The 26,544-nt window shown below is 38.8% G+C and overlaps 1 protein-coding gene across 3 annotated transcripts in view; it reads right to left on the bottom strand.

The window, feature by feature from the left end:
• Positions 1–26,544, bottom strand: part of ITPR2 (inositol 1,4,5-trisphosphate receptor type 2) — a 456,496-nt gene that overhangs the window by 293,573 nt on the left and 136,379 nt on the right. For all 3 annotated transcript variants that reach the window (XM_037033923.1, XM_037033924.1, XM_037033925.1), the window contains 7 exons: positions 25,052–25,213; positions 20,072–20,244; positions 18,992–19,111; positions 18,694–18,879; positions 17,235–17,486; positions 16,636–16,780; positions 15,124–15,274 (listed from right to left, as the gene is read on the bottom strand). In XM_037033923.1, the coding sequence (XP_036889818.1) occupies positions 15,124–15,274; positions 16,636–16,780; positions 17,235–17,486; positions 18,694–18,879; positions 18,992–19,111; positions 20,072–20,244; positions 25,052–25,213 (1,189 nt within the window). The remainder of the gene's footprint in view (positions 1–15,123; positions 15,275–16,635; positions 16,781–17,234; positions 17,487–18,693; positions 18,880–18,991; positions 19,112–20,071; positions 20,245–25,051; positions 25,214–26,544) is intronic.

Below are 26,544 nucleotides of genomic sequence, written 5' to 3'. Positions count from 1 at the left end.
GAAACGCAATTTTGACCTTGGATTTGGATGGGGTGAAGGATTTAGATTAGAGGAGCTTGATCTTTCTCAAATTACTTCATTATCCAATGTCCAGAATCTTAATTCTAATAAAATATGTTCCCATTTCTTGTGAGAATAAAATCATATAATACATGCAAAAAAGTCATGAAGAATAAAAGCTATCATATAATTGTAAGGCATTATTTCAAAACTAAAAGTAGAGAATGTGTGCATGCTCTCACTACCCCCCAGAAAACAAATCTGCTCAATTTCAATACGTTCTCTTACAGTGGCCACCGCCTTACTAATGAATGAACAGATGTGGTTTCAAATCACAACCGTGGCTCATACCTCTCGAACTACAACACGACTGACACACAATACTACCTCTAAAAGGAAAACTCCTTCAGAGGGGCGGCTTACAAACAGTACTCAATGGATAAAGTAGATAATTAGGCGCCTACTTTTCTTCATTCTGAATAAACACTCACTGAACGCGTTGGGTTATGAAATCCATTTACAGATTCCAACTTCCCAAGAGCTTAGAAATAGAACATGGTAAAAACCTTTTGCAAACATGTTACTAAAATATAGGCACGTTATTATCCATCTTTTTCTGAATATCAAGTAGACTGCTTAGAAGAAAATCATTTCCCATCCCACACCCTAAAGAAGTGTTATTCAAAGCATGAATTGAAAAAGCAATTCATCCAAAACAGTCGTTGAGTTCCACATCTTATTTTGGATTTCATCACTGTCAAGTACTGACAAAGTCATTTCAATATTCCAAACCTCAAGATTTTAACTTGCAAAATTGATCTTTAATTCTTAATAGTTGGTAACCCAAGTGAATTTACATACTAAAAAAATTATAGTTAAGATGTAATTTAAATATAGTGAAATGCACAGATCTTTAATAAAAAGTTTCAGCAGTTCTGACAAGAAAGGACAGTCACCCATATAAATCACGAGTCACCCACAGAGCAAACTTTCTCATTACTCCAGGGATCTCCTTTGTGCCCTTCTCCAGTTAATCCCCTTACATTCCTCCTCACCGTCACCAACAAAACCTCTCAGAGCCACATACGTTGAGTAATATAAATATTCTGAATTATGCACAATTTCACAAATAGGGGTTGAGTTCAACGAAAATACCCCAAGGAGTATTAATGAACCAATCATTGTTAAAGCACAGAGGGCCTCTGGCTCCTTGCTGCTCTGTGGTTGCTTCAACCCAATAACTATTGTTGTCAGAGACGGATAAAGTGGCATGTTTCTCAAATGCAAAGGTAACATTAAACAAGAAAGGGTAACTAATATAGTGAATGACTCCCCCCAATCCTAAATTACATCAACGGGATGAAAACTAATAGGTTACATACAACAAGGTAACATAAAAATATAAAATGCCCTATACCTAGATTTAAATAAAATCAACTGAGTATACAATGGGGAAAAGGTGACATAACAGAGCAAAAATAAGAACTTTAGTTGTGTTCAAATTCAGTAGGAATCAATACTATGTCACTGTTACCAAAAATACTCATTTTAACCTATGCTGCATCCAAAAAGTAAAGTATCCAAAGCAAATGAGAAAATAACTGTCATTGCCCCTATGCTGCTCAAACCAGCGATCAAACTATTTGTGCAGGCCTCACAAGACAAACTGTTCCCAGGACTGCAGATGACTAACAGAGTGGATGAAACACTCAGGTGACACGCTGACCATGTTACAGATGGAAAGAACTGACGTGGGAAGTGCTGTTAGATGTCAGCGTGGCTCTAGGGAACAAAAATAGGGGTGCTTGCATCAAGTTAGAGGGAGGTATATTTCAGATAATTTGACAAAAGAAACCTAGTCAATCGAGCTGTTGGAAATAAGAGCCTTGCCTTTTGCAGCAATAAAACTTGGTTACTCCAGTGTTACCAGAGATTCTTCCAGATGACCATTTGTAATGGGTGTTATATGAAGGCCATCGATTATGTAAATAGTTTCTACAATGCCTTTACGTTGTATTAGCCGACATAGTTGGCAAGCGAGTATCTGAACTGCGTTACTCTATTAAGATGGTATATCAGAGATCACTGGAGAGGTACACCATTAACCACTAAAAGTGCTGAAATAGAATTGCAGGAACAAAATACCAGGAAGCATGTTCATCTGAACCGGTATTTGTGAGGCTATCTCCCCTTCCCTGGAAGTCCGGAAAGCCACAGTAAAATTTCATTAAGTGATAAAAGAAAAACAATTATATATTTTGAATGTTATGGTCTAGAAAACATTTTTGTCATTCAAACACATACATATTTATGATAAAACATAATTTACATACTTCATCAAGTGCATTTCACTCAATAGATAATTTTGAAAGCCAGGTATGGATGTAATAATATATTAGGCATGGTACAAATCAGCTATAGAACTATAAATAAAATTTGTTTTTCATAGTTTTTCTCCCCTCTCTGGTTCTCTCCATCAATAAATTTAAATCTTTATTATTGAATTATCCAGGTAGTAACCCTAAGAGTCACAAGCCCTTCATAAATTTACTAGGAAAAAGACATAAAAATAATTACAAAAGTAACAAAAGAAAGACACAAATATGTATTTGGAATATTGGGATCTGTAAATATTTTGATCCCTCAAATGCATGTATTTTCATAAAAGGCATATGACTTACATATTTTCATCCTAATGATAAGCAAGTTGTGAAAGTATGTATGAAATACAGAAGCAGCTCCTAGGAAAGTACCTAGGAAGTAAAAATTGTTCAGTATGACAGGGGAATCAGCAAGAAATAGAACTAGAGGCATCTAACTCAATTTATGATGCCCTTTGGGTACCAATTTTAAAAAGGGGACATTATTAAAAAATAATTAAAAGGGGGGGGCATTATTTTTTAGAGATGATGTTCATCTCTAGAGATGAACAAGTAAAAGAGGCAGAGCGTGTGACTGGGAGGGTCCTTATGTTGGAATGTGGAGGAAAAGCCCACACAGGCAGATGTCTACTTCAGGGACTGAAGAGGAACATCCACCTTCAAGAGATATTTCAGTGGTAAAACTCTTAAGACTTGTGACTAAAACTGTTTCTGAGAAAACCAAACCACCACCCCCGAAGGGATGCTTCTTGGTTTAAAAGCTTTCTGATCTGACCTGTACAATCACTTCAAGTCAAAGTCTTTAGTAAACGCCTATTGTTTTGTCCATTTTCTTAGGGAACTTGGAACACACGGAGAACAGAGTATTTGCAAATGAAGAAGTCATCTACCTAGAAAGCGGTATGACAACAGCATAAAGAACATAAACTTTAGAGCTGTGGGGGGTTTTTTTAAAGGGAAGAAAAAATATAAATAAAAAGAGGGAAAAAGAAAAGAAATCTGGATTCAAAATTTGGCCCTGCAAGCTACAAGGGGAATGCTCTTAGGCAAAGTTATTTGCCTCTCTACAGAGCCTATTTCCTGGGCAAAAAGTGACCATAATAACTAGCTTTGCTGGCTTGTGATAAGAATTAAAGATAAAAATATGCAAAATATCTAGAGGTATGCTAGATATAATAATGCTTTGCTAGATGCTTGGCCAGGCACATGGAGAAACTCAGTACAAAGCAGTTATTTGTCACCTATTTTTATATATGCATTTTATTTTTTTAAAGGACACGATCTAGTAGACATCATATGCTTGAAAACTGTCCTGCTATAGACAGAAAATTAACCCCAAAGCAGGGAAAAAGTCCTCTCAGGTACCACTGATAACTAAGAAAGAGCCTGACAGTGACACAGGCATTTTTCCTAAAACTTGAAAAAGTTTAAGCAGAAAAACAAGGTTGTAAAAGACATTATGTAGTAACCCAGAAACGACCTTGAGGTGCAGTCAGCAGAGCCAGATTCAGATCAGAACACCACTGCACCATCTAAAGAGGATTTCAGAAAATCCTCTGGTTTCAGAGGCGGGGTTCTGAGGCCAGTGATTCTGGGGCATTGGGAAGCAGGTAGATTCTAGAAAACTTTCTCCTGTATAGAACTTCATTAGGCTTTTAAATGCCTTCAAGTCATTGTTACTTTTCTTCCAAATCTCTATTTCCTATGAGACTTAATCTTGATGCACAGCTGTTCCAGTCATGGCACTTTTCTGGAAGATGCCTCTGATGGGTGCTATCATGGGGCTGCCCAGAATCCCTTGTAGGAAAGAAAGGAGGGCACTTGCCTCAGCTGCTATGAGTGCTTCTTGGAAGACAGCCCTCACGTGGCATAGTCTACCCTCAACGAGGAGAGCCTGCACTGAACATGGCTGCCTCGAACAGGGAGGCCTGTGGAGCATGAAGGCTCTGCCCCTTCATTCCAATGGGAGACGAAGACCTGCTGAGGCTTCCAGTATGACTGCATCACACCCCGATTTCTCACTCTGCCCAACCCTGCTTCCTTCACTCCCATTCCACCGGCGTTGATTCTAACAGCTGTCCCTAAGAAATCTCCTACCAACCTCCGTCTTGGAGTCTGCTTCCTAGGGAATGCAACCTGCGATAAGTAATTCTAGAGCTGCTGGGAGACTGTTGTCATCCTTGTTGTCGCTTAAAACCCAGTGAAATAATCTCAAGGCATTGTGAAACAGCAGGCTGCCCTGACAGAGTGCAGTGCGCCCCTCCCCGCCACCACTGTCCACAGTTGCACTTTCCACAGCTTCAGTTACCCACAGTCAACCATGGTCAACTACATTCCAAAAATATTAAATGGAAAGTTCCAGAAATAAACAATTCCCAAGTTTGAAATTGCATGTCATTCTGAGTAGCATGATGAAGCCTCCTGCCATCCTTCCAAGGATGTGAATCATCCCTTTTTCCAGGGTCTCCATGCTGTAGGCTTCTTGCTAATCAGATTGCTTGTCGTGGTATTGACTGCTTGAGTTTAAGTAACTTATTTAACTTAAGAATGGCCCCAAAGCACAAGAGTAGTGATGTTGGCAATTTGGATATGCCAAACAGAAGCCATTAAGTGCTTCCATTAAGCAAAAAGTTATGGATATATAGGAAAAAACTTAAAATAGGATTTGGTACTATCCAAACATACTTTTAGACCATCCACTGTGGACTTTGGAAGAAAGCCCTGTGAGTAAGAAGGGACTACTGTATACACACAAAGGGACAAGAGAAAACCTATCACTGTGACAGGGTAGCACCCTTGTTCTTGCCTCTTCTTCGAGACTGAAGCTTCCTTTACTAGAAGTACATGATTTGGACAGAGAGAAGGTGTGGGCAGAAGAGAACAGACCCTGGGAAGAAGCCAGGTGTGAGGAACAGGAGGCATGGGGAAGATAAGAGAATTCTATCTGAAGCAAAGGGACATCGCTGGAAGCAAAGACGAGAGAGAACAGGGAGAAGACCATCTAAAAGAGAATCTTGAGAGGCAGAGTGGTATTGGGAAAGATTAAGTCCAAAAATCAATGAAAGAGATTTTCAATGAAAAATGGTAAATGTAGTATTTTTCCCTGACAAGTAAATCTGGCTAACAGTTGAGCACCGTGAACTTGACTGCAAACTTCAAATCTTCATAAAGACCTGAAAAGAGCTCAGGCAGGTGAAAAATTGAAAGGAGATGTAGGAATACTATAGAGTCCTTGACATGAAGCTGCCCTGCATCTTCTGCATGGGTGCTTTGATACTACACCTTCTTTCTCATCTCCCACCTCCGCAGGTATACCTCCTCAGAGTCTTTCCTGGCACCCAGGTAAGTCCCTTCTTGGTTACTTGCTTTTTTGTGACATATTCAATAAGTGAACTAAGGCTTTTGGTTTCAAGGCATTCTAGCTGGTGTCTTTACACAGAGCAATCACAGCTACTAACCAGGAGATACACTTCATGGATATCTCTTAAAAGTAGTGTTTTGCAGTGAACATAAAAACAATGCCATTCAGTGAGTGAATGAGAATTTCATACTAATCTTCAAAGAATCGCAGTTCTGAACTGAAAGTACACAACTATAAAGATCATATTTAGACTTTATAGAGGAAGAAACCATTTTCTGGAAGACAACCACTTCCTAACTTTATAAAGGAAGAAACCGTTTTCTGGAATATTTTTTGCTTATATCTATTTTCTTCCTTTCCCACCCATATAACAGTATTAAGAAATGTTTCTGCTCCACCTCCCATCTCAATTTCCCTGCTCCTTTTTAACAGCATCTATGCTGCTAAAAAGGCATCTTAAGGTAGACCGTATGAAGTCTCTGACAAGGCAAAAATATTAGTTGAAGCAGCAGCTGGTTCTTTGCCCCTAGATGGAGAGTTAGCATGCTCTTACTCTCTTCCCCAAATCTCCTAGGGCAAGGGGTGCTTCTGGACACACATATGTCCAACATCCCTCTCACCACCCACCCTCCCAATCTCTCTCCTACCCTGAGCTGGGCCCACGGGGCTGCTAGTCATCTAGTACAGCTTCAATACTTTAAAGGCGGGATAATAATTTCAAATTGTGGTTACCTGTGTCTTCCCCTCTAAGAGCAAAGGTACTTCAGCTCCAAACCTGAAACCTCAAAGGAAAGAAAATCCTAAAAGTAAATGAAATTCTCCGCTGATTTTTTTTCTTAAGTGGTTTCCCACTTTCAATATTACAATGTATGGTAAGATCTGTAAGGAAAAAGTCCAGCCATTGTTGATATAACAAGAATGATTTGTGCGACATCAATGTAACCCAGCAGCCAAGGAGAGTGGACTGGAATGTGTGTGTGTAAACAATGACAGCTTCATTGTACTAGTCAGTATAGGCGGCAGACATCGTCAAGTGAGCAAGTGCACTGCGTGACTTTCACCTTCAAAATGACTGAGTGAGTAGAGCAATGAACCTCCATCACATTTTTCATTAAGCTTGAACATTCCTTGGTGAAAACTATTTGGATGACTCAGAAGGCTGCAGCTATAGGCAACTGGTGATTGGCAGCTTCATCACGAGAACACACCCACTCATGCATCATGTGTTGTGCAGTCTTTTTGCAAAACCTCAGATCACCCAGATGACTCAGAGCCCTTACAGCTCAGTTTTGCACCCTGAGACTTCTGCGTTTTCCGAAAACTAAAATCACCTTAGAAAGGGAAGAAATTTCAGAATATCGATGAGATTCAGGAAAATACGGGGTAGCTAGTGGCAATTGGGAGACTGTAAGAGGTCCCAAGGTGCCTACTTTGAAGGAGAAGGGGACTGAGTCATCATTATCCCGTGTACAATGTTTCCTGTATCTTCTGTCTTCTTCAACAAATGTCTCTGCTGGATACGTTCTGGACAGACCCCATGTACACCAACAGAGGAGATCATCTGGTGACAAACTGGGAACTGACCCATATTTCAGGGCTTGACTATAGAAACGCTCAAGAATTTGGAAAAACAAAATGAGAGAAGACAGAAAGAAACTATTTAGCTTGTTTGGTCTTTTAGTAGTTTTCTGAGATAATGCCTTTTTACATGTGGTGAGTTTAAGGGCAGGGAAACAACTGTGAAAGGAGAAGATTAGGGTGACCTAGACATCCTAAAGAGGCCTAAAAGTCACCAAAGGCAGGTCAGACTTTATCGCTCCACGTCGTAGGTTCAAGTTTAAACACCAGTTCCACTCCAACAATGCACAGATCAGTTGAAGGACACTGAAAGAATAACTGAATTAGACCCAAACCATGTCCAGACACTGTCAAGTTCTACACTCTGTTCAAATGGAGAGGATACTCTCACCAGAGTGAACTTGTTATGTAGCTCATTAAAAGCCTGTGTAAGTAACATTCACATTTGTCCTCATCTATTCAAATGACCCTGTAGTAGGAGAGAGCACAGGTGTGCACCCTGTTGGAGAAAGTGGTCTTAGCAGAAACATGGATCCTTAGACTGCATACCTTTTGGCAATCATAAAAAGAAAAAATGTATAATTTTTAAATGGAATGTACTTTAAAAAGTATATTGAAAATACCCAGTTTACCAGCCATTATATACATTTGCTTTTACACATGACAAAGAGGAACACTGCTGGACATAATAATCCTTCCACCCAAAAGACCAATTCCACCGAATGGAGCCTGTGCCTGTTAAATCACTGGGAGCAAATGACAGGTGCTAGGCAAAGCAAATTGATTCAATATAGCCTGTCGGGAGTGCATGCACTTGTTTGAAAACAACATCTTTTCCCAAGAGAGGCATAGCCAATGAAAGGATTGAGACTCTGAAGATTAGAATGTTCTGTTTCACTACAGCGAGGCCAGTGCAGGACCACTCTTCATGTCTCCAAGTGAGTGAGCCTGGATCATTTTCTGAATGGACCACCCCTAGGGCAGAAAAATGAAACGCTGCTTCTGAGCCCAGCAATTTCTGCTGAGCGTGCCAACTGGGATGGTGAGCAGTCACAGCCTGGGACCTGACTTGGACCCCCAGCTGGCTGTAGGTCAGCTCACAGAGGCAGAGGTGGGCTGCGCTGTACCCGAGCGCCCAGGAGAGAAAACTTCTATAACTGCCACTTCCCAAGCCAGCTATCCCCATCACTCCAAACACTACTCTTGGACATTGAAACCTGCAGGATTTTCAAGAAAAACAAACCAAGGCTGCACGTGTCCACCCTATTCAACACAGGCGCCACGGAGGTCGACATGAACTGGAACTCTTCTTCCTTCTAGGCACGCCTCTTCCACTCCCTGGGTCTGACCCACCCAACAACCACTGAACCCATTTCTCTGAATGCCCAGCCCTGCCCAAGCTGGAGCAGAATTAATAAGAGGTACGTAGATCAGAAGATTTTTTTTTTAAAGGCCTGGTTCTACTGCAGAAAATTTTCCAGACATACTAGCAGAAAACTGGTATTATTGCTTGAAGGAACTGGTTGGTCTGACAAGAATGCTTACAAAATTACTTCCTATTTTTTAAAAAGTGTGTTTTGCCCATGAGTTCCAATTGAAAATAAAGTTTTACTGAAATTGGAAAATATGATCTAGACCCTCTGGATATAAAAGAGCCGAGATGACACGGCACTGGGTATTGTAACGTGGCGATACTGCAAAGGCTCCACGGTTGTCCTTGAAATGGAGAGTCGTTTCCCCAAGCGCTTCCCGTAATCTGGGATTTCCTCTCTGGCATCCGCCTCTGTCTCTCCCTGTACCACCGGAATTTCTCCCAGGCCTGACATTCCTGTCTCCACATTTGGAGATTCCAGAAATGCATTCTTTCTTGCTTCCTTTGTTAAGAATTTATAGAGTCTAATAGAACTTTTGTTAGGAAATTATAGTTAATCGAACTCAGCTATAATAACACCTTACAGTAGAGCTGTATGATAAAGCTTTAAGTCTGAAGTGTCATCATATAATAAATCATTGTCTTACTCAGCTAATCATTGAACATGCTAACTTTTCTGTTTTGGAATACTTTTCAAGTATAGGGGAAGAGCTGCAAGAACGGTACGAGGAATTGCTGTAATACCGTCTGCCCAGATTTGTTAGTCACAAACTCCGACACACCTGCATCCTGCTTGCTCTCACGTTCTCTCTCTACATACACACATGATATAGATCTTTCCCGCAGCACTGCATTTGGGGATTTGTTCCAGACAGTGTGGCCTTTTATCCTTTAATTCTTCAGCATGTATTTGCTAAAAACAAGTACGTTCTCTCATATAACCACACTACTATTAACATTCAGGAAATCTAACTGATATAATACTATAACCTAATATATAATACATAGTCGACTGTGCCAATAACACTTCTGTAGATATTTTTCCTGATCCACAATCACATACTGTAATTTCACTGCCATATCTCTTTAATCTCCTCTAATCAGAATGTTTCTCAGCCTTCATCTTTTATGACTTTGACATTTTTTGAGTTCAAGACAGTTTTTCTATTAAATATCCCACAATTTGGCCCTGGCTGGTGTAGTTCAGTGGATTGAGCATGGACCTGAGAACCACATGATCACGGTTCGATTCCCAGTCAGGGCACATGCCTGGGTTGCAGGCGAGTTCCCAGCAGGGGACACACCAGAGGCAACCATACATTGATATTTCTCTCCCTCTCTTCTTCCCTTCCCCTCTAAGGATAAATAAATAAAATCTTTAAAATAAATAAATAAATATCCCACAATTTATACTTCTCTGATAATTCCTCATGATTAGTTAGATTACGAGCTTTTGTTGGAAATATTACATAGGTTATGTTGTGTGTACCACGTCAAGAGGTTCAGGATACCACTTTGTCCCTTTTTTTATTTTAAATTCTGTATCTTGTTTACTTAAAGAAGCTACTATAAGACCGATGCCCCCCATGTGCGTTAGCTTTAAAATGAATGAAGATGATCTGCCTTTGGGTGGTAGGCACAACAGTGGAATATGTAGAACATGTATCATGTAAATGGGCACCTGTCACCTGTGTGACCCTACTAACCAGTGTCACCACAACGAAGCTAATAAAATAAAATAAAATTTATGAAACGAAATTCTAGCCTCACTGACAATTTTCCGAAACATAATCTCATTGGACAAATAAATAATCAAGTGGTACAAAGGATGGAAAGATTAATTTCTTGCACTTTAATTCTTAGCAATGCCATTTACTGACTAAGGGATCTTAGGCAAGTTAATTAATCTCCCTAAACAGGTTTTTCTATATTGGTATTTAAAAAAAACTTTTTACAAAACAGTCTGAAATCCATGCATAACTCACTACATTTGCATTACTGGCAATTTTGTGAGCAAATAATGTATCTATCCCTATGAGGCGCATTCTTTTCTATTTTGTATAGTTATAAAAATAAAACTTCACAGTCACTTTTTCAAATGTTCCTCAAGGCAATGATGACGAAAAGTACATTGCCTTATTTTTTGTCTTGCAAGTATAACTATGCTTCAAAGAAATCTAGATTTGAATGTTTTACTAAAAAAGCACTATACTTCCAAATGTATTCAAGTTAGTGAGACTAAATAAGCATTTAATGTTAGTAAAAGAAAAAAAATGGCTCCTTAACAAGGACTTTTAGGGTTCAAAGGAATGAAAAAGGCTTCTCTCAGACATGTCACCTGCAGTATAATTATAACTGTTATCAAATCATGCTTAAGAACAAACTATATTTTCTCACAGTTTACATCATGTATCTAATCATAGGAATGTAGAAAAGAAATGATTAACCCTCCAATTTGTACATATCAAGAGACATAATTTTAAAAAATAAATTAAAGTGACCTTAAAACTATGCTCCTTAAATTCAAATTACTTTCATGGGTATGCAATACTCCAGAGGGGGAAAGCACATTTAGAGTCCAAAAATATAGTCAAAATCCACCAACCCCTTTCCACAAATTAGAAAAATGCATTTCTCCAAATTAAGAGTTTTTTTCTCAGAAGAAAGAAACCTCAGAGTTTTGGTCCACTACAAATAACACCCCCTTTTAATTCCATTATCTTTTATTACAAAATTATAAGCAACATATTCTGCAACATAATAATGTCACACTCAAGCACACCATATAACATTTTAGCTGAAGTGTTGAAATTACAACTATAAATAATTACACCCATACTATATTACCCTGCCAACCGCACTCAAGTAGGCGTTACTTCTGCTACACCCTGTATACGTGGGAATTTCTTATCACGTTGCCTCGGCCAAAATGCTCTTCCCGCTGCTCCTCACACACACCAAGCTTACTTTGCCTCAGGGTTTTCTTCCTTGATGCATATCGGTATCTGCGCATGTATTAGAGACTTGTTCAATCTACTCTAACTAAAGCTAAGTGCTTTCTTACTCCAACACTCTCCATACTATCCTACTCCACTGTGCTTCATAGCATTATCTGATGTTACAGGGTTATATTCATTTGTTTATTATCTGATCATCTCCCCCAATGGGCAGCAGGATACAGGGGACCTGCGTATTTGTTTATTAATTGTCTGTCCTCCCTGTGGCTAAGAAGTTGGTTTACCTTGTTCATTCCTTATTCTCGGTGATGAAAACAGTGTCTGGCACACAACACTAAGTCTGTACAGGTACTCAGTACAGACTTATTGAATGAAACAATTAGTGTTTCTCAGGTATTTAAAAGAATAGTTAAGATGTCCAGAGGTAAATGGAGTTCACAAGAACGTGTGGTAATCATACAATATTTTAAAAAGTAAAAATGTGTTTTAGATAGCAGACATGAAGTAAACAATGGACAGTACATATAAGATTTTTTAAAAATTCGGAGGAAGAAAATACTTGCTTTATGGATAAACTCTGAAAGAAAAATATAAGCACTTAGACCAAAAGTCACCTTCTAACTTTTTAAGAATGGTTTAGTTTAAAGTAAACTGTAGATTATTACAGCATCATACCAAAAAACATCTTTCCTTTCCCCTTTTCGCCATTTGTTTTCAAAGTGACCCTCTCTCCTCCTACCACTCTCTCTGAATATATAATGTAGATAATGGTTGCATTCTGCTACATCTTGGAGACTACTGTTCTGGACAATTTCACCATGTAGAATTCAGATGATCTTTTTACTTACAGAATGGCTTTTTATTAAAATTTTAAATATCAGTTCTGCTTCACATTTTGTTCTTCTTCTTCAGGGACTTTAATTATTCACATGATGGCTCTTCTTTGTCTTTCTTCCATTTCAATCACTTTCTCTCTGATCCTTTGTAGTCGTTTCTTTATGTCGTTGACATTCTCATCATTGTTCACTTGCCTTGCTCAATGGTACTTACTAAACGTTTTTTCAGGTTTATTCTCCCTTTGATATCTTGTAATTTAGTGTGTATTTCTAAAAACAAAAGTCTACCATTTTATTCTGTTTCTTTCCTAAGTTCAATCAACTTCAATTTCATTTCCTCTTGTTTTGTTTTGGTTTTTTTCACCTCTAACCTTAGTTTCTGAACTTGTGATTCAAGGTGCTTTTCATACCCCAATATTTGTTAGGAGACATTTAGCTCAGATTACATTACAGTGTTGTTATCATGTTCTTCTGCTTCGTGGTTGCATTTCAAAGAGGAATCTCCACCGACTGAAGTGTTTTGATTCTTTATTCCATTTTGATCCTGTAGTAGTTTCATATAAATGAAGACTGATTACATCTAGCCCTTTCTTAGACAAGACTGACAGTATGAGCCAGACTACAAGACCTCAAGAGCACTCTCTGATGTGCTGGTTTCTTTAAAGTGGCTTTGGGGGTGGGACAGGGGAGAAGTTACATTTCCTTGCATTTTCAGTTTTATTTTATCTTGTGGTATTCTAGATTTCCCCACTTTACCTATTCTCCCTTCACCAACAGGCTCCAAAGGGGGCCCCTCCCTTTGGAGCGGTGTTTCCCCCATGCTGCTACCTGCGTATTGCTAGGTCCCTTCCCCTTTACTCAGTGTGCCTGCAGCTGCCTGATTCTCTGTCGCTATGTTCACACTTAGGACAGACTTTATTTTTCTGAGCGCGATTTTCACAGAATCCCCTCTTGTCCCTTCCACACAATTTTTTTCCAGAAACCCTGAATTGTCCACAAAGATTTACAGTGAAAACTCATGCAACAGTTCTATTGAAAACTGCTGTTACTTTTCTATATACAGAAACTGAAGTTTAGCCCTGGCTGGTGTAGCTCAGTGGATTGAGCGCAGGCCTGCAAACCACACGATCTCGGTTCGATTCCCAGTCGGGGCACAGGCCTGGGTTGCAGGCCAGTTCCCAAAAGGGGACTCACGAGAGGCAACCATACATTGACATTTCTCTCCTTCTCTCCTTCCCTTCCTCTCTAAAGATAAATAAATAAAATCTTTTAAAAAAAGGAAAAATGCTTCAAATCACTAAAAATATTTTTAAAAAAAAGAAACCGAAGTTTATACTACCCTCTGTCTTCCAGTTCTGCTGTAGGTGAGGGGTTTATGTGGTTTAATTTGTTTCTTATTGGTCATACAGTAGAAGATGTAGAAGGAACTGAGACTTAGACAGCAGCAATTAATTACTTCAGATACCTGGCTGTTCCTCATTTATAATTCCTAACCAGACCTATGTCTGAAATTAGATTTCTGGTTTTACTTTTTAAATCTTGTGGTGGAATCTGCAGTGGATACATTGTGTTCCACCCATCTCACCTCTTCAGAGCTGAGGCGTCTCTTCCCCGAGATGTGGCAAATCATGGCTGTGACTTCACACGGCTGTCATTAAGAGTGACCCTTCCCCAAAGGGAACTGCCTTACTCAAGGAAACACATGCCCTCCATGACACAGCCAGCAGTCAACAGCTGGTTGATGTACGAATCCAAAACTCAGCCCTTAAATTAATCTGTGACCCTCAAAGGGCCATCCTAGCTCGAGAGAACTCCCTATAGGGTCAGCGGAGGTCTCAGTTGCACCTGACTTGTGCATCCTTCTGCCCAATCCCCTCACTTCCTCACAGGTGTATACCCTGAATACACTCTGTAATATACCTTCTGCAAACAATTCTCTACCTCAGAGGCACCCAACCTAAAGACAATCACCATCAAAATTTTATTGCATTATGAGCAGGCACTGTTACAGATACTCTGAATATGCTGTATGTATTCATTTAATTCTCACAGGGAAACTGTGAGGAAGATACTAGTCTTAGCATCTTCATATCTCATATGAGAAAAGGAACCCTTAGAGAGGGTAAGTACATCACCTAAGTTAATAAATGGTAATGGCAGGACTTGAACACAGGCACTCTGACTCAAAAGCCCATTCTTACCCACTTCGCTGCCTCCCACACTGGTTTTGCCTTTACTGTTTTTCTAGTATGACCCTTAGCGGAACCGTTCTTGGCATTTTTCTAAACCCTGCTATACAGCATAGCTAGCATATGCCGCATACCAGGATGATCACAAATACTAAGCTGTTTTTATTTTTAACACATAATATTTTTCCTAGTGGATTGACCATATGTTAATTGCTAAAGATGGAACTTATTAACCTTATCAATTTATCTCTCAAAGTTTTCGCATGAAGAACAGAGAAGCTTGTTTGCAAATCTAGCGTATTATCACTCAGTCCTACCATTGGATTGTTTTTTATTTGTACACGTGTATTATTAGGTGCATGTTAACAACCACTTCTCTGTATGTTTGGTTTTGTATCTTGCTTCCAAACTGTATCAAAAAGAATATAACTCTTCTCAAAATTTCTTACCTCCATCTTGAAATTTGCTTAATCTTTCAAAATACGATGACATGGGGACCTGGACAATATCGAGGATGGCCAGCAGCGTTCTCGTCAGCCTTAATAGTTCGCTGAAACTGTAAAATCCAAAGTATATGAGATTCCGAGCCAAGTGGACCACCTTAATAAAAAAATGGAGTAAGGGAGAAAAAAAAGAAAAATGTGAGGAACTAAAATTAGCATTGACTTTTTATTATCTAAATTAATGCAGATATTTCTAAACATTCTAATTCTTAATAACTAGGAATTTAATACTGCAAAAGTAACTCTGATGTATTCGAGGTTAGAATTAAATCCAAATAAGATGAGTCCATCAACCTCATCAAAGTCCCGCATGACAAGAAGATGACGTGTCCACCAAAGAAGCAAGAACACAAGATTTTCGGTGTATAAAGGTAAGTTAAAGAAGTCTACATGAGAACGATTTTCCTCTTACTTAAATGTTAACTCATGTAAGTCAGTAAGATACCACTTAATAAATGGTTACGTTAATGAATTACTTTAATAAATGGATATTATTCATGAAATTTGTCCAGAAATATATGTTCCCTATACTGGCTTTGGGGTCTTCCGGATACTATAAGACACACTAGGTGTGAAAGCCACTTCCAAGTCAGCCCCCATTGTATGGTCCCCTTCCACACCGTGTCAGGGTTATCTGTGTGACAAACAAAACACGGCAGAGGGGACAGCATGCCACTTCCAAGATTAGGTCCTAGAAGACTGCAACTCCCACGTTGGGCCCTCTCTCTCTTCCCCAGCGGAAGGCAGGTGTTGTGCCACACAGAACACTCAGCCTATGAAGAGGCTACCTTGTCAACATCCAGCAAGAGAGTATGGCCACCAACAATCATCGCTTATGCCAGGTGACTGCCCCCCAGGCAATAACTTGATTGCAACCTGACCTCACATTGGTCATGAACAGACCCCACAGCTAAGCCCTCAGATTCCTGACCCACGGAAACTCTGAAGAACTAAATGTTCGTTGCTTTGGCCTAAGATTGGGGTCATTTGTTATATATCCATAGGTACTAATAGCAGGTACCAGGTACCAGGTAACAGCAGCATCTTCTCTACAATTTTGTCACTACATCTCCAAAGTGATATTATAACAAGAGGTATTTCAATTCAGTTTAATGAGGCTAGACACATCACCTCCATAGATATGGAAAAATGTGTCCAAATGTACAATAAACATGCATTAAATGCAACAAAGCTTACACAAATAGAATGAAACTCAAAAAAATTAATGAAAACAGTAGCTTATTACAAATAAAATACTTTGCATCCAACATCTAGTATAATTAAAGCATCCAATCTATATTTTAATCAGTGGCAGAGAGAATCATACCTTTGTGAACTAAATATCTAATTACCAAAGCATCTTAAATATTATAGAGAAAAAAATCTTTACATTCAATGTATCTCATTTTTGACAGGAAAAATTGAGTAACTTCACAAATGAATTGCTTTTCGAAATACCTCAAAGGTCAGTTTGTTTTTTTCTTTATCTCCAAAAGGAAAGGGCTGATTTACGACTTCTTTCAAGTATTCCTCAACAAATTCCATTGTCAGTGCGAATTTCCTCTTCATGTCGTTTCTGGAGCAGTCTGTTATAGAATCATATCTGCAAAGACAGAATATAAAGCAAGTTCAATTGATTGCAATCATTTAAAAATAGGAAAGTATACATACTTTAACTTCCTGGCTCCTTAAGCTGGGGTAAAATAATTAACCTTTGTAGATGCTGTGCCCTCATCTGTAAAATGCGGCTATTGTGACAAAAGGTAACACATGTAAAGCACTTATCTGAGCGTATACCACAACATTAAGCACTGAACAAATCGGTATGCCCACTATTAATACGATTTCTCTTCATTGGCTTCCAGGATGATGTTTCTATTATCCAGGGTTGTCATTTTACACTCCAAAAAGAGTATTTTTATGTGCACCTGAAGGATAACCACCCGAATTTGAACACAGAAGTGCTTTTTTATGTATTTTATTTCAAAATTGATGCCATTTGATTTTTTATTTCATCTACAGAATGAAAAGTCTTTGAGAAACTTTTCCAAACATACTCATGAATTGTGATCTTTGTGGGGATCTCCGTCCAGAGCCTGGCATAGCGAACAGGCACCACGGACTCCTGGGGATCCCGGTCGACATGCATGTGGAGCATGAGGCGACAAAACGACGCTCGGAGGTCGAATGGCAGGCTCTCGTCTGACATGCACCGCAGGATCAAATCCACAGACAGCTGTGTCGAAATCTGGTTGATGGCCAGATACTGACGATCCAAGCACATCCTTGCAAAGAGGTTGAGCTGGTACCTTAAAAATTTCAAACATATACTATTTGTCTTATCTTGATAAAGTTCTTAAATATCATAGTATGAGCCAGTATCTACCTTCAGGACACCAATACTCCTAAAAGTATTGGAGTCAAACTCTGTTGGGGGTAAGTAATTACATCATACAAATGAAACTGTCTCTATGTTCGTTCAGTTGCAGTTTCCCTTACTGGTCCCGGCGAATGTGTCTGGTGGAGAACCACTGGAATCTTTGTTCTAGGTTTCCTAGGATCACAAATCCACTGACCCTGAAGACCAGCGGTTACAGCTCACCCAAAGCCATCTCTCCCCACTTTCCCTCGTCCCACTCAGCTCTGGGCTCTAGTATCTACACTCTAAGTTTAGATCCACTGAACTCCCAAACCAAATGTGATCATCCCAAATGGCATCAGTACACTTGGATGCATCAGCCTCTGAGATCAAGAATTAGCCTTTGGCTTTGCTGCTGGAGCAGTGGAAACCAGGGAACAGGGGGCTTTCTTTGCCTTTCTCAGACTCCTGTCATAGGACATCTGTCTTAGTTGTCATCCCGTACGTTTAAAGATGCCAGCAAGATGCTTGCTCATAACACACTCACCACCAGAAACTCTCACCAGAACCTCCGCTGCCACATGCCACTACTGGACTTTCGTAACCACAGACACCAGCTTCTTAGCCCTAGGCCTCTACATATTTATAAGCACTGCTTACTTGGCTAACCCTTTCTGAGGCCATGTCTGCATCGGCTTCTCTGGCTCAAGTTCTGGCTCCCTCTCAACTCCATTATTTAGATCCTCACTGGCACCCATTCCCATCAGTAATAGGAAAAAAAAAAATCTTTGCTGCACAACAGCCCCAACAATCCAAATGCCTGGGAAACCAGAAAGTTGAAAGAGGTATATATATATGGAAACACAGACATTATTATTAAATAATATTAAATATTTTAGCTACCCTAGTAGTGACTATTTTATTTTTATTTTAATCCTCTCCCAAGGATTTGTTTCATTGATTTTAGAAGGAGAAAGAGAAATATCGATATGAGAAACATCAATCGGTCGCCTCCCACACATGCCCCAACCAGAGATCAAACCCACAATGACTTTTTAAAAATTTCATCCTCACGGATACCTGATTTTTTACAGGTTTCAGAGACTCTTTCAATGAACCCGTGAGACCAAGAATGACGATTCTCTACAATACTTTACCTGTAATAGGTCAGAACTTCTAAATCTGCTTTGGTGCCTTCTTTGGCTTCCTGAGCAAGGTGCCTGATAGCTTTGCCGTGAGGCTCCTTGTTGCTGTCAATCCAGTAGAGCCAAACCTCTTCGTCATCAATGTCGTCTGAAAGGATGGCGCTCTCTATGGGGTTGTCCATTTGCATTGAGACTAGCCTTGAGATTAATCACACACACGAACTCTATTAAGAAGCTCACTAATGTGATAAAGAACTATAATGTTTACAAACAATGAACAGAAAAAGACATCTCCATTATCCGGACTTACTTTGTTTGAATGAGAATGTCTGCATTGCCCGGGCTCAACATGAATTTACAGATAAGTTCTTGAGTTACAGGTATAGCGGTGGTATTGGACACACAAAGATCTGATAAGTAATCCAAGAATCTGGCAAAAAAATTAAATCAAAGATTAAGAAGAGGCACTTTATAAGATCATAATAAAAATAAAATTTGGGGTATAACAAAAATAACTTGTAAGATATATTTTTAAATATTATACCCATAAAGCATTTTTCTGATGTGTTGCTTATCTACTATATCATTAGAAACAAACATCAAATGATTTGTATTTCATACAAATATTATTTCATAAAAGGATATGAGCTCACTCCTGTCTACTTGGTGATCTTCATCCCGCCACACACTGACTTACTATGTTTAGAAAATCATATGTCTGCCCGAGACTCAGACGGCCCCAGGGCAGGATATCAAAACAAAAGCCGATCAAAGCTAATGCCATACTGAGTAAAAGAAAAATACGGCACACACTTAGTCAAAGGGGAGTCAAGGGGCATTGGTGCATTCCAACATTTATTTGCTGTGCTAATTAGTTAGGAAAACTTTATCAACCTGCTTGACTTGTCTGCATTTATTTCTCCCAGGTAAGGCAGCATGGTGCAATAAAAAGAGAACTTGATGTGGAATCAGAACCTCTATTCCATTCCTTACTATTTATTGGGCTATTCTTGAGCAAATTGTTCTTTCATCTTCTTTTTCCTCATCTCTATATTTTCACCTCGTACAGGTGATAATAACCTATAACCTGTGTACTGTGTGAGAACATGCAAGTATTTAAATGAGACAAGTAATATGATATATTTTGAAAAATTATAAAGTAGTATAAATAATATAGTAAAAATCAATTTCATTTAAATATGTCAAGAAAGGGTTTTGGTCTCCTATAAGGTAATAAGTCTTTATCATACATAATTAGTATAGCAATAAGCCCCATCTAGCTTTGTCCATGAAGAAAATATAAAAGAATTTTAAGTTTAAAAAGTTCTAAGATAAAAGCAAAAAGCCGCCATCTGCCCCCCCGGAAAATACTACATGAACCACTTCAAACCTTGGCTCACGATTTCTCCTGAGTAAACTGACAAATGTTTCTATTTCTTTTGCTGTGATATGTTTCTCTAGTAGTTTTCTGTTGTTGTGTAACAAAGCTGTGATGGTATCTTCTGCCAAAATATCATAGCCAATCTGGGACTGCATGACACAGAAATTCTTAGCAATATATTCCTGCAAAAAAAAAAAAGCTGTCAGACACACTGCCAAATGGCTCAGAAATAACAGGTTTCATTATGGTCAGCACCACTGACTGAATTATTCATAGCAGAAACCTCACTGAAGATCACGGTCCAAGGAGCGTGAGTAAATAATTCTTCAATAAATAGGACTTTTTGAGGAAGGAAGCAAAAATACCAGCATATACCTAATTTACAATACATTTTAATATCATAGGGGAAAAGGGGATGGACTCACATGAACAAGTATAAAGGACACATGGACATTAACTAAGGGTTGGGGGGGCGGAAATGGGAGGGAGGAGGGGAGCATGGGGCGGGGGGCAGGCAGGGTTGGGAATATAAGACAGAAAGCTGTACTTGAACAAGAATTAAATTCAAAAAAATTATTAAAAATAAATAAATAAATAAAAGAAACCAGGCACAAAAGAAAAATAATACCTAGGAATATTTTTTCATATAGGTGCTTATACCTTCGAAATGTAAGTGGTCAAAACAAAAATAAACCAAGTTAAAGAATAATATCCATGGAATGGTAAGTGGGGATTTCACCACCCTAACAGAGGTCCTTGTTGTAACTTTCAATGAAAGTCATAACTGATGATTTTCACATGATCATGGAAAGAAAATCACTCTGTGATATTTCCTTTATGAGGCATGAGATGTATATTGCTACACAGAGATCCCAGGTGGACTTAGGGGATTTATTTTTTGTACAATAGACCACAATGATCTATTAAATCTTCTCTTTAAAATAATGATAAGATTTCATGCCACCTTTATCTTCAAAAGCTATCAAACAAGATAATATGATTAATCACTTAATTGACCAGATTCATTCATCCAGTAAATAATATTTTGCCCAACCATTTGTGCACTTTTTTGCTCAAATTTTTTAGGGAAAAATAAGGATGTGTATTATACATGGGTAGTACTAATTCTGTATCAATGTTTTTAATTTTTTTTATTTATGCTTATGCAATAAATGTGTAACTCTAGAAAGTAATAATGATATCCATATTCAAAATAATACAATAATTGGTTTTGTTTCTAAATATAAATTTAAAATTGGATTAAAAAATTAAAATAAAAGATTTTTTTCCTGAAAGTTTAGACCAAAAACATGGGTAATGCATTATACACAGAAGCATATTATACACAGCAAAATACAGTATTTCTTGAATGCCTACTACATTCCAGGCACTAGGTATATGGCAGTAAACAAGATAGATAGGCTTTCATACAGCTTTCATCTAATGAGAAAAAAAGATGAGTAAATGAGCTAATCAATAAGATCATTTTACATGTTGATAAGTGAAATGAAAAACAAAGGGATGGAGAAGGATAGCAACTCTAGAGGAAGTAGACACTAAGGAAGTGACATTTGAGCTAGGATAGAAATGATTAAAATGCTGAAATGATGAAAATTATAAAAAGGAGGCAGCATGCAAAGAGAAGCCACCTAGGCAGTAGGAGTAGCAGGTGCAAAGGCTCTGTGGTGGTGAAGCCAAGTTTTTCGTGATCTATAAACAAAACATGACCACTGTAGCTAGGGTGTAGGAAGTGAGGAGAAAACAAGAGCTGAGGTTGGAGAGGTAGACACTTGCAAGCCACGGGAAAGGGCAACAGAAAGTCACTGGAGAGTGCCCATCATGCATTATTAAATGCGCCTCTTATTCTTCACACTCATTCCAAGCCACTCCTGCTCACTTCTCACATTCTTTGTGCAAGCAAGACACCTCACCCAACCACAGTACCCCTCAGCCTACCCCCTATCAGAGTCAAAACGTTTTCCCTTCAGCTTCTTGGGTGTTCTCCTTGGGGATGCATCTCGGTATCTTTGTTGGGAGAATTTATTCATTAGACAGTGGTTTTGCCCTTTTTTAAACTGAAGTCTATTTATTTCTTGTAAATGATATTGGTTGCACAGATATAATTATAGTCAAGGCAGCAATTTTGCGGCCTTTTGAAATAATAGCTTTATGTGGATAGCCAATTAAATGAAGGAACTGTCTTCCATTAGTACATCATTTTAAAGATACATATTGATTAACACACTTTTATGACTATTGTAATTATACTGCAGTGTAAGGCAAACCTCCCAGATGTTTGATAAATAGATCATGATGTTGACAAATACTCAAAACAAAGTAGAGATGCTGCCAAATTCTATAAATCATAATAGAGACTCAATAGGAAAGACTTGGGTTAGCATTTAATCAGAAAAGAACTCCCTACTAAGACTCTACAAAACACAGATGTGGATAAAGGAAAACAAAGTAGTAATGCAAAAAGTAGAAAGTAATTCTACTTTTAGTAATTTTTTTAGAAAGTAATTTTAGAAAGCATGCTCTAAAAATACCATAAAGCTGCTCTATGCTTAATACAAAGCATTTTTAATTCAACGGAAGTGAGAAAAAATATTTCTCAAATGCCGCTGAGACTGAACTGGAACATGAACGAAAATGTGAGGGAAAATAAAAGATGACCCTCAGAGAAAGTTATGAATTGTTTTCTTTTGTCAGCTCAGCAATCTACATCTTGAGGAGACATCCCTAAAGAGAGAAAGGGTGGTCTACCCAGAGTCATATTCTCTAAGGAAACCAGAAAGCATGGCCCCCTAAGTGACTGCACACTTCCCTGGGGAAGTGGTACGCCTAGCAGAGTGAACTGAGAACAAAGGAGACAAGAAATTGTAAGAGTGAGTGTCCGTGTGTGTGTGTGTTTCTACTTGTCACAAGGATCAGTGTTTTCAGAGGAGAAACTGCATATGCCCAGCATACTGGGCTCAGAGTCCCTGCTGAGATGGAGAGGACGGAGAAAGACCTTCGTGTGCCAAACACTGAAAGCCTGGGAAAGGACGCCAGTTAAGACGTGTTGCCCAGGACACCTGTGAAGGACTGAAGCACAGGGCACTGCTGTAAAAACAGGGCCCTCAGGTCCCTTCCAAGGGCTGAGCACAATCAGAGATGGTGCCCCTGCAGGTCCACGGGACTGAGAGAGGTGGGTAAGCTCTGCAGACCTACTGATTCTTTTCAGTCAACTCCATCTCTCTAATAACAAGATGCTTGAATGTGTGAGTGATGGCCTGTCTAGCAAAGTCTATGTTTCTAGACCCAAGAGAGACACAGGGCCAAGTGGAACACACTGAGCAATCTCCACCCCCTGCCCCCACCCCAGGCCTCCACAGAATAACACACACCCTCATATTGGGGCTTCTGAGACACCGACTTTCTAAAGGTCTGTCATTTAATATTCTGGACCTTAATTTTTTTCCAATAAAATAAAAAACACTCTTTATCATGACATGTTAAAGGAATACAGGGAAGCTGGGAAAAATAATTCCAATGGCAGCATTTTCACTTGGGAAGAAGGATGTTTATAACTACTAGGATTATACTAAAAGTATGTAAGCGTTTGTCTATATAGTCCCCTTCCTCACTCTTGCTCCTTACCACATCATTTATCTCCTGACTAATCTGTTCTCCATATTGTTTTTAGACCTTTTCTTAATCTTTAAACAGAATTTCAAAGCCAATGTATTTTAACACACTTTTCTTAAAGTAAATTTTTTTTTCTTGCCAAAAATCTTTCAAATTACTAGGAAGGAAATATTGTGATGAGCAAGAGCCTGGGTTTGAATATTGTCTCCAGTTTTAAAACTGTATCATCTTTGGTAAGTTATTTAAACTCCTTGTGCCTCAGTTCCTCATCTTAACTCAGTGTTAACTGAGTAAACTTGTGAAGCGTAGTGGTGAAAAGTGCTGAGAGTTGAGCCTGGTACAAGGTACACACTCCGTAAGTGCTACCAACCATTCCCAAATAACCTCCAACTTCTAGGCATGACACCCTAGGCCCTACATGGCTTAGCCCAACCTGCCTTCCTGCTCTCTCTCACACCATCCTTTCTCATGGACTAAAGTCACCAGCAGAATTTATAATTATGCACTCATTTCTCAAAATCAGCTAAGAGAAAAACAGGACACTAAACTACCTAATAACAATTTAAACCATTGTATATTAAACAAACATGCCTATTATTGAACACAAAATATCATGTAATTTTACGATGAAAATGAGACCAAAGAAATGTCACTTGCAGTTGACAACAATTAGCTGGATAACTAGGTACACCTGGCTTCCTGTTCTCCGCGGTCAGAAATGCCTCTGGACAAACGTGCCCTTGCTAGCCAGCAACCATCATCCTTTCTCCTTAGATCCATCTTCGCTAAAATGCCTGTTCCCGTAAAATTTGCGGAAGTGATTCTCATCCTACTCAAATGCACTCTTCTCCAAGCAACCTTCCTGGGTTCCCGCAGCCCGAGAGCTGAGCTCTCCCTCTTCGGCATTCCTATAGTGCTGTCTCCTGTCTCTCGCGTCCCCTCGCCGTCCCGCCCTTGTGTTTCAGATGCACAAGTCCTCCCCTTTCCACAAGACAGTAAACTCTTTGGCCTTTCCATGATGACGTGATGTCTCACATGCTCCTAGAAGTGCCAAGAAATGTCTCAGTCCTCTTTACGTGCTGTCCCCTGCATGCCTCCCGCCCAGCAGGAGCTAGTACCGTGCACACAGAAGGACTCGGACACCCTTCCCCAGCGACTCTAATTTTACGTGGAAGAATAAATACAGGTCAGCTCAAAAATACTTCCAGGTCATTTTTGTGTGTTGCCAATATAAAACATTTCACGGCCCAGGGCCCATTACCCATTCCTTTTTTATGTGGTCTAGAACAGTAACCAAAGAACCTTGCCCATACTCGAAGTGTTGTTACACAGAGGTCGAGAGAAGGGGCCGCCCCCAACCTGATTTTTCCGGTAGTCTTGCTGCGAGTGCCTCAGCACGCGGTAGCACAGCCTCAGCATGTATTTGTAGGGGGCGTATCTTTGGTCCCCCAGATCTTCAAGTCTCAGCATCGGGCCTTCTCCGGCTTTCTCCTTAAAGGGCGCTTTAAGAATCCCAAATATCTGTTAGGGAGGAAAAAAAAACAATGCCTATTCTGATGATTGGAGGTGCATGTTTTGCCATCTACTTTAATTTTTTTTTAAATAAGCAACATTTACTCAAAAACACTTTCAAAATATTAATGTAAAGGATGAAATGAATTTAGGATTCAGGACCAACACATCAAGGAACATGACAAGAGAATTCCCAAAACTGAGTGACAAAAACATCATTTAAATAAAACCCTTAATTTTGTTTAGAAATTATATTTTATTAAAATAAGAAATATAAACATGTTGGGGTATACCACGTTACATCAAAATACTCAGATAAACTAAAACAGTTTGATTTCTACAGGCCTTACAATTACATCCATTTTATAATTTTCTAAAATCAAAATAATATTTTACAAAGTTTATTTTTATCTGATGCTGACATCAGAAAATTGCCTCCGAATATTGCTTCTAAACCTCTTCATAAAATAGTTAATTTACTGTTCTTGATACATAAAGATTTGCCCAAACCAATGAATGTATCAGCATTCAAACATAACAAATAAGGACCCACGTGGGCAGCTGGTGGTACCCAGTAATCTAGACTCTTCTTCTAAGGTTACTGGTTGGGAAGTATTTAAAAAGTATTGAGGAAAATAACTCTTTTAGGCAGCCAGGCAGCAGGTAGGATCACCTGGAGATGTGCTGGCAGAATGAGTAAATACCTATTAAAAAGCCCCCAGGCAAGGGATGAGCATTAATGCAAAATGGAAAGAAATCATCCTTGTAGTTTATGAGATTTAATACGAATTAAAGTTCCTCCAATAATTCTATATTCACTAAACCTTGAATTTTATTTTTATAATACTGAAATAAAGTTATGACATGTTGGTTAAAATAATAATAAATTACTCAAGTTCCTAAAAGTCCTTGAAATAAAATGCTTTATACACACACACAAAAAAAAGCTAACGTCAGAAAAGACTTTGTCTCGTTAGATTTGCAACCTTTATTTTCTTTGAGAAAAATGTTGTTTTATGTTTTCAGAAAACTAGTTATAGAATATTAATTGACAATATGTCAACTGTTTATCTTACCAAAGTTCACAAATAGAACATGTATATTAACATGATTCTATTTAAGTATGTTCTTGAGTCCACACTTAAAGAATGCAGAAGCCCATTAGCTTATATAGCAATTAACAGAACAAGAAGAATACATCAAATCAGGCATGTTAATATGTACCTATTATCAGGAAACAAGTTACTAGTGTACTCTAAACAATTTCAGAAAGACAGTACTGGTACAGTGACAGACTTCTGTAGTAAAAAACTACAGTATTATAGACAGCACTTGTGAGC

Source organism: Sturnira hondurensis, unplaced genomic scaffold (assembly GCF_014824575.4).
Source record: "Sturnira hondurensis isolate 20B ecotype Veracruz unplaced genomic scaffold, ASM1482457v3 Scaffold0021795, whole genome shotgun sequence".
Lineage (NCBI taxonomy): Eukaryota > Metazoa > Chordata > Mammalia > Chiroptera > Phyllostomidae > Sturnira > Sturnira hondurensis.
The sequence above is the reverse complement of the archived record's forward strand: the minus strand, read 5'-3'. Positions and strand labels throughout refer to the sequence as shown.